Source organism: Muscardinus avellanarius (assembly GCF_963383645.1).
Source record: "Muscardinus avellanarius genome assembly, chromosome: 10".
In the NCBI taxonomy this organism is placed as follows: domain Eukaryota; kingdom Metazoa; phylum Chordata; class Mammalia; order Rodentia; family Gliridae; genus Muscardinus; species Muscardinus avellanarius.
Genome location: NC_137796.1, coordinates 65,437,781 through 65,454,716, shown reverse-complemented (window position 1 = coordinate 65,454,716; position 16,936 = coordinate 65,437,781). Strand labels below are relative to the sequence as shown.

The 16,936-nt window shown below is 45.6% G+C and overlaps 2 protein-coding genes across 2 annotated transcripts in view; one reads left to right on the top strand and one right to left on the bottom strand.

Annotated features, from left to right (window-relative positions):
* The window catches only part of LOC308268624 (leukocyte immunoglobulin-like receptor subfamily A member 5), a gene marked incomplete at both ends in the record, with an annotated part of 464,412 nt that overhangs the window by 317,993 nt on the left and 129,483 nt on the right, over window positions 1-16,936 (bottom strand). The window lies entirely within an intron of this gene.
* The window catches only part of LAIR1 (leukocyte associated immunoglobulin like receptor 1), a gene marked incomplete at both ends in the record, with an annotated part of 29,158 nt that continues 25,945 nt past the window's right edge, over window positions 13,724-16,936 (top strand). The window contains one exon of the mRNA XM_080702839.1: window positions 13,724-13,762. Within this exon, the coding sequence (XP_080558965.1) occupies window positions 13,724-13,762 (39 nt within the window). The remainder of the gene's footprint in view (window positions 13,763-16,936) is intronic.

The window sequence follows — 16,936 nt, the reverse complement described above, 5'->3', positions numbered from 1 at the left end:
AGGCTGAGATAGGAGGATCGCGATTCGCAGACAGCCTCAGCTACTTAGTGAGGACCATTGCAACTCAGTGAGACCCTGTTTCAAAATAAAGAATAAAAAATAGGTCTGGGGCGGTGTAGCTCGGAGGCAGAATGCCCCTGGGTTCCATCCCCAGTACCGTAAAAAAAAAAAAATTGTGCATTTTAAGCTGGGCATGGTGGCACCAGTTTGTAATCCCAACATTTGGAAGGCTGAGACAGGAGTCAGCTCTTTGCAACTCACTGAGACCCTGTTTCAAAATAAAGAATAAAAGCCAGGTGTGGTGGCGCACACTTGTAATCCCAGCATTTGGGAGGATGAGACAGGAGGATCACGGTTCGCAGACAGCCTCAGCTACTTAGTAAGGCCCTTTGCAACTCAGTGAGATTCCGTTTCAAAATAAAGAATAAGCCGGGCGTGGTGGGCACGCTTGTAATCCCCACACTTGGGAGGTGGAGACAGGAGGATCGCGCAGGTTCGAAGCCAGCCTTGCTGGCTTAGGAGACCCTATTTCCTAATAAAATATATATATAAAAAAATAGGTCTGGGAGTGTAGCCTGGAGGTAGAAGGGTTTCCAGGAACCCCAGTACTGCCAAACAACAAAAACAACAACAACAACAAAAACAAAAAACCCCAAAAAACAACAACAAAAATAGGGCTGAGGGTGTAGCTCAGAGATAGCATGCTCCTGGTTCCATCCCTAGTACTGCAAAAATAAAAATAAAAAAAAGTTTTGTACAGTTTGCTGTATGCAACAAGTGTGTGTGTGTGTGTGTGTGTGTGTGTGTGTGTGTGTGTGTGACTGGAGATTGAACCCAGGGGTGTTCTATCTCTGAGCAACACCTCCACCTCCTTATTTTATTTTTTACTTTGAAACAGGGTCTCACTAAGTTGCTAAGGGCCATCCTGGGTTGCTGAGGCTGGCCTGGAACCTTCGATCCTCCTGTCCCAGCCTCCTAAGTACTAGGATTACAGGTGTGCACTGCCATACCTGGCTTTATTTCTTATGTTTGAAGCAGGGACTCGCTAAATTGCTGAGGGTATTACTAAGAAACTGAAGCTGGCCCCAAACCTGTGATCCTCCTGTCTCAGCCTCCCAAGTTAGGAGATCCACACTACCATACCTGGGAGTGATTTCATTCTAAAGCATGAAAGAGGAATTAACAAGTTTTATTTATATTTTATTTTTATCTGATGATATTGGGGATAGAACCTCTGAGCTACACACTCAGCCCATTTGTGTGTGTGTGTGGGTGTGGGCAATGGGAATGGAACTCAGGGACTTTCTACCTCCGAGATACACTCCCAGACCTATTTTATATTTTATCTTGAAACAGAGTCTCACTAAGTTGCTAAGTAGCTGAGGCTGGCTTCAAACCTGCAGGATCCTCCTGTCTCAGCCTCCCAAGTACTGGGATTACAATTGTGAGCCACCACGCCAGGATCCCCCCCCCCCCCGGTAATAGGAATTGAATCCAGGGGCATTTTACCTCCAAGCTACACCCCCATCCCTATTTTTAACTCTTTATTTTGAAACAGGGTCTCACTAAGTTGCAGAGGGCTTCACTAAGTAGCTGAGGATGGCTGCAAACCTGAAATCCTCTTGTCTCAGCCTCCTAAGTACTGGGATTCCTGGCTAACAAGTGAGATTTTTTGTGTGTGTGTGGTACTGGGGATGGAACCCAAGGGCATTCTACCTCCAAGCTACAGTCCCAGCCCTATTTTTATTCTTTATTTTGAAACAGGTTCTCACTGAGTTGCAAAGAACCTCACTAAGCTAAGGCTGTCCTCGAACTGCAATCCTCCTGTCTCAGCCTCCCAAACGCTGAGATTACATGAGTGTGCCAGAACACCTGGCTCAACAAGTGGTTTTAAAGTTGAAAAACTTGCTGGACGTGATGGCACACGCTTGTAATCCCAGAATTTGGGAGGCTGAGACAAGAGGATCGCGGTTTGTAGACAGCCTCAGCTACTACTTAGTGAGGCCCTTTGCAACTCAGTGAGACCCTGTTTCAAAATAAAGAATAAAAAAAAAAAAATAGGGCTGTGGGTGTAGCTCAGAGGTAGAATGCCTCTAGGTTCCATCCCCAGTACCACAAAAATAAATAAATAAACAAAGTTGAAATCTTGACAAATGCTTCCTCAGCCCAGTGGTCAAGGTCAACCTCCTAAGTTTTGTTGGCAGTAGGTATATACCTGTGATATAATATGTTATATTATAAGAAGGACTTTTAACCTCTCTAGTCTTTCCCAAAACCTATAGTCCCAGTCAAGTCCTGAGAAATGCATCTTCTACCAGGGCCTGGCCAGCACTCCCCCGAACTGTCAAGGTTATCAAAAACAAAGAAAGTCTGAGAAACTATCACAGCCAAGAGGAATCTGAGGAGATAGGACAGAAAAATGTAACATGCTGTCCTCGATGGGATCCTGGGACAGAAAAGGCACATTAGGTCAAAGCAAAGGGAATCAGTAAAATATGGTCTTCAGTTACCCACATTGTAACAATATTGGTTCATTAGCTGGGACAAATGTAGCTTAGTAATAATGAAATGAAAAATGTCAGCACCAGGGGAACTGGGTGAATGTGTGTAGGAACTCTCTCTACTAGCTTTGCCACTTATCCTTATATATAAAATTATCCTAAAATTAAAATCTTACTTAAAAAAAGCAATCTGAATATATATATATATATATGTGTGTGTGTGTGTGTGTGTGTGTGTGTGTGTGTGTGTGTGTATGTATTGTGTGTGTGGTACTAGAAATTGAACCTGCAGTCTCTAGGAAAGAACGTGACCATTGAGCTACATATCCAGCCCAGAAATCTACTTTTTATATTTATTTATTTTTTATTTGTTTGTTTACTTTTTTATTTAGGTACTGGAGATTGAATCCAGGGCCATTGACCTCCGAGTTATACTCCCAGTCCTTTATATTTTTTCTCCTCCTCCTCCTCCTCCTCCTCCTCCTCCTCCTCCTCCTCCTCCTCCTCCTCCTCCTCCTTCTTCTTCTTCTTCTTCTTCTTCTTCTTCTTCTTCTTCTTCTGTGTTACTGGGGATGGAACCCAGGAACATTCTACCTCCAAGCTATATCCCCAGCCCAATTTTTTATTCTTTAATTTTGAAACAGGGTCTCACTGAGTTACAAAGGGCCTTACTAAGTTGCTGAGGCTGTCCGTGAACCTCAATCCTCCTCTCTCAGCCTCCCAAATGCTGGGATTACAAGTATATGCCACTATGTTTGGCCTATTTATTTATTTATTTACTTACTTACTTACTTACTTACTTACTTACTTACTTATTCATTCATTTTGCAGTACTGGGGATGGAACCCAGGGGCATTGTATCTCTGAGCTACAGTCCCAGACCTATTTTTTATTCTTTATTTTGAAACAGGGTCTCACTGAGTTGCAAAGGGCCTCACCAAGTAGCTGAAGCTGTGTGTGAACCGTGATCTTCCTGTCTCAGCCTCCCACATGCTGGGGTTATAAGTGGGCACCATCACTCCCGGTCCTTTTTATTTTTATTTTATTTTTATTTTAGGAGGCACTAGGGATTAAGACCAGAAGCATTCTATCTCTGAGCTACACCTCTAGCCTTATTTTTTATTCTTTATCTTGAAACAGTCTAAGTTGTGGAGGACCTCATTAAGTAGCTGAGGCTGGCCAAGAACCTGCGATCCTCCTGTCTCAGCCTCCCAAGTACTGGGATTATGTGTATGCACGGGTGATTTATGACCGTGGTAATAGGAAACTACTGTGGTGACTGTCCTGGGCTGGGGCTATTTTCCCTCCTAGGGTTGTGGTCAGGGTCAGGAGACAGCATGGGCCGCACAATGGTGGGGTTTATACTGCCACCTAGTGGCGAGATCCAGAGCTGCGGCCCGAGTCCTGCCGGCTCCAGCAGCCTTCCTTCCTGAGCAGGGGCCCCTGCCAGGACCTGCAGATGCGGCAAACCCGCCCGAGAGCTCCCGGGCTCCCTTTTCAATGCCTCAAGTGCAAGAAAAGAAGCCTCTAGGCTGCACGTTCTGGATTTGGCCCGCCAGATCCGCCCAGCACGGTTATCCACTGACATAGACTGCGCTGTGCAGGCTCAGCAAGGACTCCCTGGGGCCCCAGAGGAAGGCATTCTGACGTCTCTCCTGCAGGCTCAAGACCCCTAATATTTCTGCCTGTGTCTTCAAGTGGTGAAGAGAGAGAGAGGAACAGGGAGGGAGGAAGGGAGGGAGGGAGGGAGGGAGGGAGGGAGGGAGAGAGAGAGAGAGAGAGAGAGAGAGAGAGAGAGAGAGAGAAGCCAGCCGGCAGGCAGACAGACAGACATGGGGAGATAGATTGAGAAAGATACAGAGGACAGAGAGATCCAGGAAGACCTTGGGTCTTGCCTGGTGACTCTCATGATTTGACTGAGACTGTGATACGGGGGAAGAGGACCAGAGAGGCAGAGAGGGGAATCTGCCTTCCCATGGCTCTGCCTGTCCTTCTTTGGAGGCTTTTTTTTTTTTTTTTTTTTGGCAGTACTGGGGATGGAAACCAGGGGCATTCCAAGCTAACCCCCCTGCCCTATTTTTTATTCTTTATTTTGAAACAGGGTCTCACTGAGGCGCAAAGGGCCTCATTAAGTAGTTGAGGCTGTTCATGAACCACGACCCTCCTGTCTCAGCCTCCCAAATGCTGGGATTACAAGCGTGCGCCACCACACCTGGCTCTTGGAGGCCTTTTTACACTCTTGTGCTAGTCACGTGGAGGACACACAGAACCACTCATATGATTACACAGTGTGGGAGGGGCTACGATGGGTGAGCCAGGAGCTCTGGAGAAGAATGAGGGACCTATTTTATTTGGGATGGCTAGGAAAGATGTTTTTGAGAAAGTGATGGAAGATGGTCCCTAAAGCCTGAGGAAAAGCTGAGGCCAGATAGCACCAGCTGTTTCAGCATATGCAAAGATCCCGGGGTAGGGACAAGCCTAGCGCTGAAGGAACCTAGAGGCGTTCGGCCTGTGGTGCTGTATGTGCTGCAGGGAACAGGGATGCCCCACACTGAAGGAGGAGGCTGGGGAGGTGGGGAAGCGGCGCACCTCTGCAGGATCTAGAAGCACAGGAGAGAAGTTTGGAGTTTATTTTCAAGCAATAGAAGCTCTTGAGAAGTTTTAAGCGATTCTAGGAACGAGGCTGTGAATGGAGCTTGGCAGGAAATATGTGTGGGCCCCGCTGCTGCAGATGCACTGAGCTTCAGCAGGTGAGACGAAAATCAAACTGTTTTATTAATAGCACGACAGGCATGTAGTGATGTGCTCCTGGCCAAGAAAAAGGCAGCCTCGCCTCACAGGACCTCAGATTCCCTCTGTAAGGCATCCAGCGTCTGTCATCCCAGTATATTCGGGAGGCTGAGACAGGAGGATCGTAGGTTCCAAGCCAGCCTCCGCAACTTAGTGAGACCCTCAGCAACTTAGGGAGATTCTGTATCAAAATAAAAAGTAAAACCGAGCATGGTGGCACACACCTGTAATCCCAGCGGTTGGGAGGCTGAATGAGGAGGATCGTGGTTCACGGACAGCCTCAGCTAATACTTAGTGAGGCCCTTTGCGACTCAGTGAGACCCTATTTCAAAATAAAGAATAAAAAAATAGGGCTGGGGGTGTAGCGCAGATGTTGAATGCCCCTGGGTTTCATCCCCGGTATTGCAAAAGAAAAAAACCCCATAAATAAATAAATAAATAAATAAATAAATAAATAAATAAGTAGTAAAGCTGGGCGTGGTGGCACAGGCTATAATCCCCATGCTTGGGAAGCTAAAACAGGAGGGTCGTACAAGTTCAAAGCCAGCCTCAGCTACTTCATGACTCTCTTAGCAACTTAGACCCTGTTTCAAAATAAAGAACAAGAAAAAAAAATAAAAAAATAAAAAAATAAAGAACAAGGCTGGGTGTGGTGGTACACACTTGTAATCCCAGCGTGTGGGAGGCTGAGACAGGAGGATCGCACAGGTTCGAAGCCAGCCTTAGCTACTTAGTGAGGCTCTTAGCATCGTAGTGAGACCCTGTTTCCAAATAAAAATATAAAATATGTCTGGGAGTATAGTCCAGAGGTAGAAGGCCTCTGGGTTCCATCCCCTGAAACACACACACACACACACACACACACACACACACACACACACACAGAATAAAAATTAGGGCTGGGAGTGTAGCTTGGAGATAGAATGCCCCTGGGTTCAATCCCCAGCACCACAAAAAATAATAATAAATAAATAAATAAATAATTAAAAAGGGCTAGGGGTATAGTTTTTTGTTTTTGTTTTTGTTTTTTGGTTTTTGTTTGTTGTTGCTGTTGTTGTTGTTGTTGTTGTTGTTGTTGTTGTTGTTGTTTTGGTGGTATTGGGATTCCTGGAAACCCTTCTACCTCAGTGCTACACTCCCAGACCTATTTTATACTTTTTATTTGGAAACAGGGTCTCTTAAGCCAGAGGGGTTGGCTTCAAACCTGCGCGATCCTCCTGTCTCCTCCTCCCAAGCGTGGGGATTACAAGCGTGCGCCACCACACCCGGCTCAGGGGGTGTAGTTTTGAGGTAGAATACCCCTAGGTTCAAGTCACAGTATCAAAAAAAAAAAAAAAAAAAAAAAGACTCTCAGGCCTGGGCTGGTGATGTGCACACTTGTAATCCCAGTCCTTGGGAGGCTGAGACAAGAGGATGGCAGGTATGTGGCCAGCCTCAGCTACTTAGTGAGGCTCTATGCAACTTAGTGAGACCCTATTTCAAAAAAAAAAAAAAATCAATAAAATAGGGTTGGGGTGTAGTTCAGAGCTAGAATGTCCCTGGATTCAATCCTCAATACTGGGGGCAGGGGGCAGGAGACATCCCAGACAGGTATGCCTCACCTGGGCTGACAGGAAAAGAAGCATTCAGGGAGCCGGCGTGGTGGCGCACGCTTGTAATCCCCGCGCTTGGGAGGCTGAGACAGGAGGATCAAAACCAGCCTCAGCTACTTAGTGAGGCTCTCGGCAACTTAGTGAGACCCTGTTTCCAAATAAAATATAAAAATGGGTCTGGGAGTATAGACCGAAGGTAGAAAGCCTCTGGGTTCCACCCCCAGTACCACACACACACACACACACACACAAAAAAAAAAAGCATTCAGGGATTTTAAAATGTATTTTGGAAAAAAAATGTATTTTGGTCTGCCTTCCCTCTCCATGCTTTTCCTGCCTCTCATTTTCATACTTGCTGAAAAGTGCAACGAAATCCATAAATTATAGGAAACCTAGACAGAGCATAGGAGCAGCAACAGCTCACGGGGAGGTGAAAGGCTCAGGAGGAAGGAGACAGGGCTGGGGCCCATTGGCAGAACAAGTTTTTTGGGGATAAAACTCATGGGGGGATGGGGAGGCTGCAGAAAACACGGAACCCATGTCTCCTTACAGATTAGAAGTTTATATAGGTTATGTTTAGGGAGAAATTCTACAGGGAGGAGGATGGTAGTTAGCTATGTGCAAGGGGGGAGGCCAAGGGGAGATCCTACAGATCGGAAAGTGATGGCTAACTGCGGGAGGGGGCTTTGATTAATCAGGGTTAAGCAAGACAGTGAGGCTTTCTGGTAAGCAGAAGGGTCTGATAAGCAAGGGGCTTACAGGCAAGTCTTAGGGGAACATTTGTAGAAGCAGGGGAGGGAGCGTTGAGCAAGGCTTGGGAATTCTGATCAAGATGGAGTCACTTTTGTTCCAGGCTCTAACAGAAGGGGTGGGGTCTTCTGTGCCCCACCACCATGATCCTTCTGCTCCCCTTGGCAGTGTCCTGGGAAAACATGATAATTCCGTGGGGTTCTTGGCTTACATAGCAGAAAAAAAATTTAGCACACGCCAGACTGAGACAAAGATAGAGGGATTTTTTTAGTTGTTGTTGGATTGTTTTGCAGGAACCCAGAGGCTTTCTACTTTTGGGCTACACTCCCAGACCTATTTTATACTTTATTTGGAAACAGGGTCTCACTAAGGTGCTGAGAGCCTCACTAAGTAGCTGAGGCTGGCTTTGAACCTGTGCGATCCTCCTGTTTCAGCCTCCCAAACCTGGGAATTACAAGCGTGCGCCACCATGCCCGGCTGCAGTACCAGGGATTGAACCCAGGGATATTCTACCTCCAAGCTACACCCCTATTCCTATTTTTAACTTTATTTATTTTTTTTGAGGTACTGGGGATTGAACCCAGGGGCATTGTACCTCCGAGCTACATCCCCAGTCCTAATTTTTTAGTTTTTTTATTTTTATTTTTTTATTTTTTGGTGGTACTGGGGTTCCTGGAAACCCTTCTAACTCTGGGCTACACTCCCAGAAACCTATTTTTTATATTTTTATTTGGAAACAGGGTCTCTTAAGCCAGCAAAGCTGGCTTCGAACCTGCACAATCCTCCTGTCTCTGCCTCCCAAGCACAGGGATTACAAATGTGCACCAAACACACCCGGCTGTCTTTTTATTTTTATTTATTTATTTATTTATTTATTTTTAATTTTAATTTTAATTTTTTTTTGGTGGTACTGGGGTTCTTGGAAGCCCTTCTACCTCCGGGCTACACTCCCAGACCTATTTTATATTTTTGAAACAGGGTCTCTGACACCAGCGCGGCTGGCTTCGAACCTGCGCGATCCTCCTGTCTCCGCCTCCCAAGCGCGAGGATTACAAGCGTGCGCCACCACGCCCGGCTGTCTTTTTATTTCTGAAACAGGGTCTCTCGCTGAGTTGCGAAGGGCCTCACTAAGTAGCTGAGGCTGGTCACAAACCCGAGATCCTCTGGTCTCAGCCTCCCAAGTACTGGGATTACAAGTGTGCGCCACCACGCCTGGCTAAGACAGAGGTTTTTATTAGAAAAAGTGGGGATAAATGTTTGCAGGCAATCTAAAGAGAGAGAGAACAAATTTGAGAGAGAGAGAGAGAGAGAGAGAGAGAGAGAGAGAGAGGGAGGGAGGGAGGGAGGGAGGGAGGGAGGGAGGGAGGGAGAGAGAGGGAGTGAGTGTGTTTTTTGGGCATGGCTGGGTGGTGTCTGGCCTTGTTCCTCTTGGACCCCTTTTTTTACTAAGCATCTCAGGAATCTCAGGTGGGGGAGAGGGTCAGTTGTGATTCAGGGCCTGGGCTCATTGAGGCTTCTGCCTAAAACAGAACACATTTTGTAGGGTGGATATTATGAATTTTCCAGATTTTAAAACCATTTTTCCCTTTCCTTCCTAAGTTTTCTCCTTTCTACCTAATATTTTATTTCTTCTCTCCTACCTCAGCAGGATGATTTTTGCAAGGAGAGACCCAGTGCCTTGAGAGACAGCCTGGGTTCAGATGCTGGATTTTGCCTCAGTTTGGAATACCTGCTGCTGCAAACACTGTAACTATCCCCACCTGCTAAGGGGCCAAGAACTAGTAAATTAATGCCTGTTCTATGGGCAGTTAAGGCAGGGCAGAGGACCTGGGGACAGAAAGAATTAAAGCAGTCATCTGAACCCCCTTTCTGTGAGATTGGGGGAAGTAAGCAGGAAGGTTGAGAAACTGATGGGCACCTGGGAATCAGGGCCCCGCCCAGTGCACAGATGATCATTCAAATTAAGGGTCAAGAGCCAAGCCTGGGGATGCGTGCTTGTAATCCCAGTACTTGGGAGGCTGAGACAGGAAGACCACAGGTTTGAAGCCAACCTCAGTAACTTACCAAGACGCTGTTTCCAAATAAGAAATAAAATGGGACTGGGGGTATAACTTAGAGGTAGAATGCCTCTAGGCTCAATCTCCAGTACTGCAAACAACAACCCCCCCGCCTAAAAATAAAAAAAAGCAAATTAAGGATCGAAACTGTGAAAAAGTCATTGGTCTCCAAAACCCAATTTTGACCAGTCATAAAAAGAACAGATAGAAAACCTCAGGAAAGGATAAAAGCCCACTCCCCAAGGGCCAAGGTCATTCTCTTTGTGGGGGGCTCTTTGGCAGGGAAGCTGTTTTGTCCTCTATCTTTCCCTAATTTAAAATAAACTTTCAAAGCCGGGCGTGGTGGCGCACACTTGTAATCCCAGCATTCGAGAGGCTGAGACAGGAGGATCGCGGTTCGCGGACAGCCTCAGCTACTTAGTGAGGCCCTCCATGACTTAGTGACACCCTGTTTCAAAATAAAGAATAAAAAATATATAGGGCAGGGGCTGTAGCTGGGAGATCGAATGCCCCTGGGTTCCATCCCCAGACTCGAAAAAATAAATAAATAAATAAAATAAACTTTCACATTTCATATCCTTTGCTAGTCGTTAGGCTTCGTTCATCAAGAACCACTGGACAAGAACCCTAATGAGAGGAGACATCCCTGTTTCACCATGGCACATAGAAAATGCTCAGTAAATCGCAACTACCCATGCATGTGGCGCAGGCTTGTGATCCCAGCACTTGGGAGGCTGAGACAGGAGGATCGCAGGTTCTCAGCCAGCCTCAGCTACTTAGTGAGGCCTTCTGCAACTTAGTGAGATCATGTTTCAAAGTAACAAATGAAAAATAGGGCCGGGGGTGTAGCTCAGTGGTAGAAGGCACCTGGGTTCAATTCCTAGTTACACACACACACACACAAAAATCACAGCTATAATGATAATATCATTATACCTTTTTTTTTTTTTTTTGGTGGTACTGGGGCTCCTGGAAGCCCTTCCACCTCCGGGATACACTCCCACGGGCTACACTCCCGACCTATTTTTTTTTTACTTTTTTTTTTTTTTAATGTGGAAACAGGGTATCTTAAGCCAGCGTAGCTGGCTCCGAACCAGCGCGATCCTCCTGTCTCCGCCTCCCAAGCATGGGGATTACAAGTGTGCACCACCACGCCCACTACTGGAAATGAAACCCAGGGATATTCTACCTCTGAGCTATGCCTCCAGCTCTTTTTAAAATTTTATTATATATATATATATATACTTTATATATAATATATCATTTATTATATATCACTTATATAAAGTATATATAAAATCAGAGCCATTGTACCTTTGAGCTACACTCCCAGCCCTATTTTCTTTCTTTCTTTCTTTCTTTCTTTCTTTCTTTCTTTCTTTCTTTCTTTCTTTGTGGGCCTGGGGATCAAACTCAGGGGCATTCAACCTCCAAATGATACCCCCTGCCCTATATTTTATTCTTTATTTTGAAACAGGGTCTCACTAAGTTACGGAGGGCCTCACTAAGTAGCTGAGGCTGGCCGTGAACCGCAATCCTCCTGTCTCAGCCTCCCGAATGCTGGGATTACAAGCGTGCGCCACCACGTCCGGCTTATTTTTTATCTTTATTTTGAAATAATGTCTCATTAGGTTGATGAGATTCTCACTACTTGCTGAGGCTGTCATCGAAATCTGTAATCCTCCTGTCTCAGCCTCTCTCAAGTACTGGGATTACAGGCCTGTGCTACCATGCCTGGCTAATATTACTATTTCATTATTATTTATTTATCTATTTTGTGGTACTGGGAATTGAACCCAGGAGCATTCTACTTCCTAACTACACCCATAGCCCTTTTTAAAAAAAAAAATTATGCCGGGCGTGGTGGCGCACACTTGTAATCCCTGCACTTGGGAGGCAGAGACAGGAGGCTCGCACAGGTTCGAAGCCAGCCACACTGGTTTAAGAGACCTGTTTCCCAATAAAAATATAAAAAAAAAATAGGTCTGTGAGTGTAGCCTGGAGGTAGAAGGGCTTCCAGGAACTCCAGTATCACCAAAAAAAAAAAAAAAAAAAAAAAAAAAAAAAGATTGCAGCCCTGCGTGGTGGTGCACCCTTGTAATCCCCACACTTGGGAGGCAGAGACAGGAGGATCGCGCAGGTTCGAAGCCAGCCGCACTGACTTAAGAGACCCTGTTTCCAAATAAAAATAAAGAATAGTTCTGGGAGTATAGACCGGAGGTAGAAGGGCTTCCAGGAACCCCACTACCACCAAAAAAAAAAAAAAAAAAAAAAAAAAAAAAAATTAGAATTCTGAGAGTCTAAGTTGCTGAGGCTGGCTTTGAACCTGTGATCCTCCTATCTCAACCTCCCAAGTACTGGGAATATGGGAATATACATGTGTGCCATCACACCCAGCTACTATTTTATTTTTATTTTAAAATTTTTATTGGTGCACTGTAGTCATACATCTTGATGGGATAAAAGATGGTGGAGACATACATGCACACATCACCCAATTAGCCTTTACCCAATTATTTTATTTTTATATTTATGTATATATGTATTTATTTATTTTTGTGGTACTGGGGATGGAGCCCAGGGGCATTCTACCTCTGAGCTACACCTCCAGCCTATTTTTTTAATTCTTTATTTTGAAACAGGGTATCACTGAGTTGCAAAGGGCCTCACTAAGTAGCTGAAGCTGGCTGTGAACCTGGATCTTCCTGTCTCAGCCTCCCAAATGCTGGGATTACAAGCATGCACCACCATGCCTGACTTTATTTTATTTGTATTGAGGGAAAATTCCTATAGTACAAAATTAACCATTCATTTTATTTATGTATTTATTTATTTATTTATTTTGTGGTACTGGGGATGGAACCCAGGGGCCTTCTACCTCTGGACTGCAGTCCCAGACCTGTTTTATATTTTATTTGGAAACAGGGTTTCACTAAGTTGTTGATTTGTGTGTGTATGTGTTTAAGTAGGAATTGAACCCAGGGGCATTCTACCTCTGAGCTACACCCCCTGTCCTATTTTTCATTTTTTACTTTGAAACATGGTCTCACTAAGTTGCAAAAGGCCTCACTAAGTAGCTGAGGCTGAGGCTGGCTGAGAACCTGCGATCCTTCTGTCTCAGCCTCCCAAGTACTGGGATTACAAATGTGCGCCACCACGCCTGGCTATGTATGTATGTATGTATGTATGTATGTATTGTAGTACTAGCAATTGAGCCCTTGGCATTCTACCTCTGAGCTACATCCCCAGATCTTTTTTTTTTTTTTTTTTTTTTTTTTGCATACTGGGGATTGAACCCAGGGGCATTCTACCTCCAAGCTATACTCCCAGTCCTATTTTTCATTTTTTAATTTGAAACATGGTCTTACTAAATTGCAGAGTGCCTCACTAAGTAGTTGAGGCTGGCTGCAAACCCGCCATCCTCCTGTATTAGCCTCCCAAGTACTGGCATTACAAGCGTGCGCCACTATACCCGGCTGCCACTACACCTGGTACCCTCTCCTCTTTTTGGGGGGGGCTTCTGGGGGTTAAACCCAGGGATATTCTACCCCTGAGCTATACCCCCAGCCCTATTTTTTATTCTTTATTTTGAAACAGGGTTTCACTAAGTTGCAAAGGACCTCACTGAGTAGCTGAGACTGGCCATGAACCTGCGATCCTCCTGTCTCAGCCTCCCAAATGCTGAGATAACAAGCATGACCGACCCCCCCCCAAATCTTTAAGGTTAAATAATATTCAGTTGTGTGGCTGGACTCTGTTTTGCTTATCCACTTAGCCACCTCTGAATGGGCACCTAGATTATTACTATTGTGAATAGCCCTGTAAGATTCTTTCTATTCCTCATTATGATTGAAAATTTGCATAATGAAACATTGGAGAAATGTTCAGCCTGTAACAACCTTCTCACCCACGGGTTTGTCAGTCTCTTTTAGTTAATAAAAGAAAGAAAGGGGGGGAAAAAAAAAGAATCATTTGGGCACCTGGCAAAGAGCTAGTGGGAAGGAGATTTTATTTAAGGAATCACCTCACTGGCATGGGGCGCGGCATGTTTGCCATTTTCGGCTTTGTGCGCGTGAGCCCTGTTCCTATTTGGAAAGAAGTTTCCTTCTGCCAGGCAGGAGCTCAGCTTTGCCTCCTTGTATGGAAGCCCAGCTCGGGCGGTCCCTGCTCTCTTAGGCAGGGGGCACAGGTTCTGGGCTCCCTCATCATGGGGCCCACAGGAGACATCTCTAAGGTAGGATAGGAGAAATAAAATTAATAGGTAGAAAGAAGGAAATCTGGGAAGGAAAAGGAAACTACAGTTTTAAAATCTAGACAATTGCCGAGTGTGGTGGCACATGCTTGCAATCCCAGCATTCGGGAGGCTGAGACAGGAGGATCGTGGTTCGCAGCCAACTTTAGCTACTTAGTGAGGCACTCTGTAACTTAGTGAGAGCCTGTTTCAAAATTAAAAATTAAAAAAAATTCAGGCTGGGGGTGTATTTCAAAGGTAGAATGCCTCTGGGTTCAATCCCCAGCAACACACACACACACACACACACACACACACACACACACACACAAAATAAAATAAAATAAGAATAAACAATAGGGCTGGAGGTATAGCTCAGATGTAGAATGCCCCTGGGTTTAATTCCCAGTACCACCATAAAAAAAACTATTAAAGAATTTAGCAGGGTGTGCCACCACACACTTGTAATCCCAGCATTTGGGAGGCTGAGACAGGAGGATCGCGATTTGTGGACAACCTTGGCTACTTAGTGAGGCCCTTTGCAATTCAGTTAGACTCTGTTTCAAAATAAAGAATAAAGCCGGGCGTGGTGGTGCACGCTTGTAATCCCAGCATTCGAGAGACTGAGACAGGAGGATGACAGTTTGTGGACAGCCTCAGCTACTTAGTGAAGCCCTCCGTAACTTAGTGAGACCCTGTTTCAAGAAAAAAATAGGGTAGGGGGTGTAGCTCGGAGGTCAAATTTTCCTGGGTTCTATACCTATCCCTGCAAAAACAAACAAACAAACAAAAACACAAAACAACAACAACAACAAAAAACAAAGAATAAAAAATAGGGCTGGGGGTATAGCTCAGAGGTAGAATGTCCCTGTGTTCCATCCTCATTCACACACACACACACACACACACACACACACACACACACACACACACACAGAATTTCAGCATTTCGGAGGCTAAGGCAGGAGGATTGCAGTTTGCAGACAGCCTCAGCTACTTTGTGAGGCCCTTCACAACTCAATGAGACCCTGTTTCAAAATAAAGAATAAATAATAGGGCTGGTGGGGGGTGTAGCTCGGAGGTAGAATGCCCCTGGTTCAATCCCCAGTACCAGAAAAAAAAATTTTTTTAAAGAACTTCATGAATTCAGTACTATTGATACTTGGACACGGTGATTCTTTGTGGTAGGGATGTCCCCTGCCTTGGAGACCCCTTGTGGTGCTAGGAACATCCCTCTCCTCTGAGTTTGACAGTCCCCATGGTCTTCAGGCACTGCCTGACACCTGTGTTCAGGACCCTTCTGTTATCACTGCTGATTTCATGATACATGGTAATTACCCAGTGAGTCCCAGGGACTCCACTATAATTACCCTGCTGATTCTAAGAGCTCTGGCACATTAGCCAGCTGCGTGAAATTCCTTGGCTGGTTCCAGGGATTCTGCATAATTATAGGCTGATTCCTCAAGCTCTGCATAATGATCCAGCCTTGTATAGAAGCCCAGTCATAATAAGCCAGGCAATTTGTTTTATTTATTAAATGGAGTGCTGTCAGAGCCTCCAAGTTTCTTCCCCTCTCCGGGGTATGGGAGTGAGGGGGTGGGGGACATAGGTAGAACTCTGTTTTCATTTTATCCTTGAAGAATTTAAAAGATAATGGGAGGAAAGAAATGAGACATTGTATCACCCATAAAGCGATCCTCACAGAACTCAGCAGGATCACAGAGCAAGGGCATCAGGGCCCCAAGTACAGTTGTCTGGACTGTACACTGCATAACTCTGGGGTTACCATAGCTGAAGCTGAGTGTGTGCGCTGCAGGTCAGAAATCCAGGGGCCTTTCGGAGCAGGAGGGAGGAATCCTGCCTCCAGAAAGAAGGGGAGGGCGACTGCTGAGGATGTTTGAAGGCTAATGAGATGATACATCTGCTGTGTGATGCAGCTTAGCTCTCTAAAGGAGGTCCAGGAAACAATCACTGAAGGGGCACCCATTTGTGGCCATTGCTAGTACTCTCCATCCCACTCAGCATACTCGAAGCATCCTTGCAGGGCCATATGTGTAACTTTGAAATTGAGTCGGGGGTCACAAAGAAGTTAAAAAACCAGCCAAGTTATTGTGTGAGACTAGGCCTCTTTAATTGCCACCTTTGGGTGAGGCCTGCCAACCATGGGGGAAGGGACTGATGACAGGTCAGCAGAGTCACGCTGCAGAGAGGAAGTGAGGGTATTTATGTAGCCTGGGTCTTGGGGTGGGGCTAGTGGCATGGGAATGCCGGCCCTCTTGTGACATCTGGAGTCTCAGGGCATTTGGAGTCTGCCCCATGATGACATCTCTGCTTCTGGCTTCCGGGGTTCAGCCTCCTGTCCCGTGAGGGGAGGGGAAGGGACCTGACCTACCAACATGATCTGGGGTCCCCGGGCCTTTTCTGAGTCCTGTATCTCTATTCTGGTTCTGCTCTGTACCAGGTACACTGATTTCCTGTAGAACCCTGTACCTCTAGGTTGCCCAGGAGTGCGGCTCCATGATCCAAACTTTCAAAACAACTGTTCAAGCTGGATAACTTGTGATCCATACCTGTCATTCTGGTACTTGGGAGGCTGACATAGAAGGGTCTTAGGTTTAAAGCCAGCTTCAGCAATTTAGTGAGACCCTCGGCAATTTAGCAAGACCCCGTTTCATAAAATAAAATAGAGTTGGGTGTGGTAGTAGACGACTGTAATGTCAGCGCTTGGGAGGCTGAGAAAAGAAGATAGCCTCAGCAAGTAGTGAGATTCTCATCAACCTAGTGATATTCTGTTTCAAAATAAAAATAAAATAGGGTGTGTTAAGTCAGACACAGAATGTCCCTAGGGTCAATCCCAGCACCACAAATAAGACAAATAAAACAAGCCAGTCATGGTGGCACACACTTGTAATCCCAGCATGGGAGGCTGAGACAGGAGGATCATGGTTGGTGGACAGCCTCAGCTACTTAGTGAGGCCCTTTGCAACTCAGTGAGATCCTGTTTAAAATAAAGAA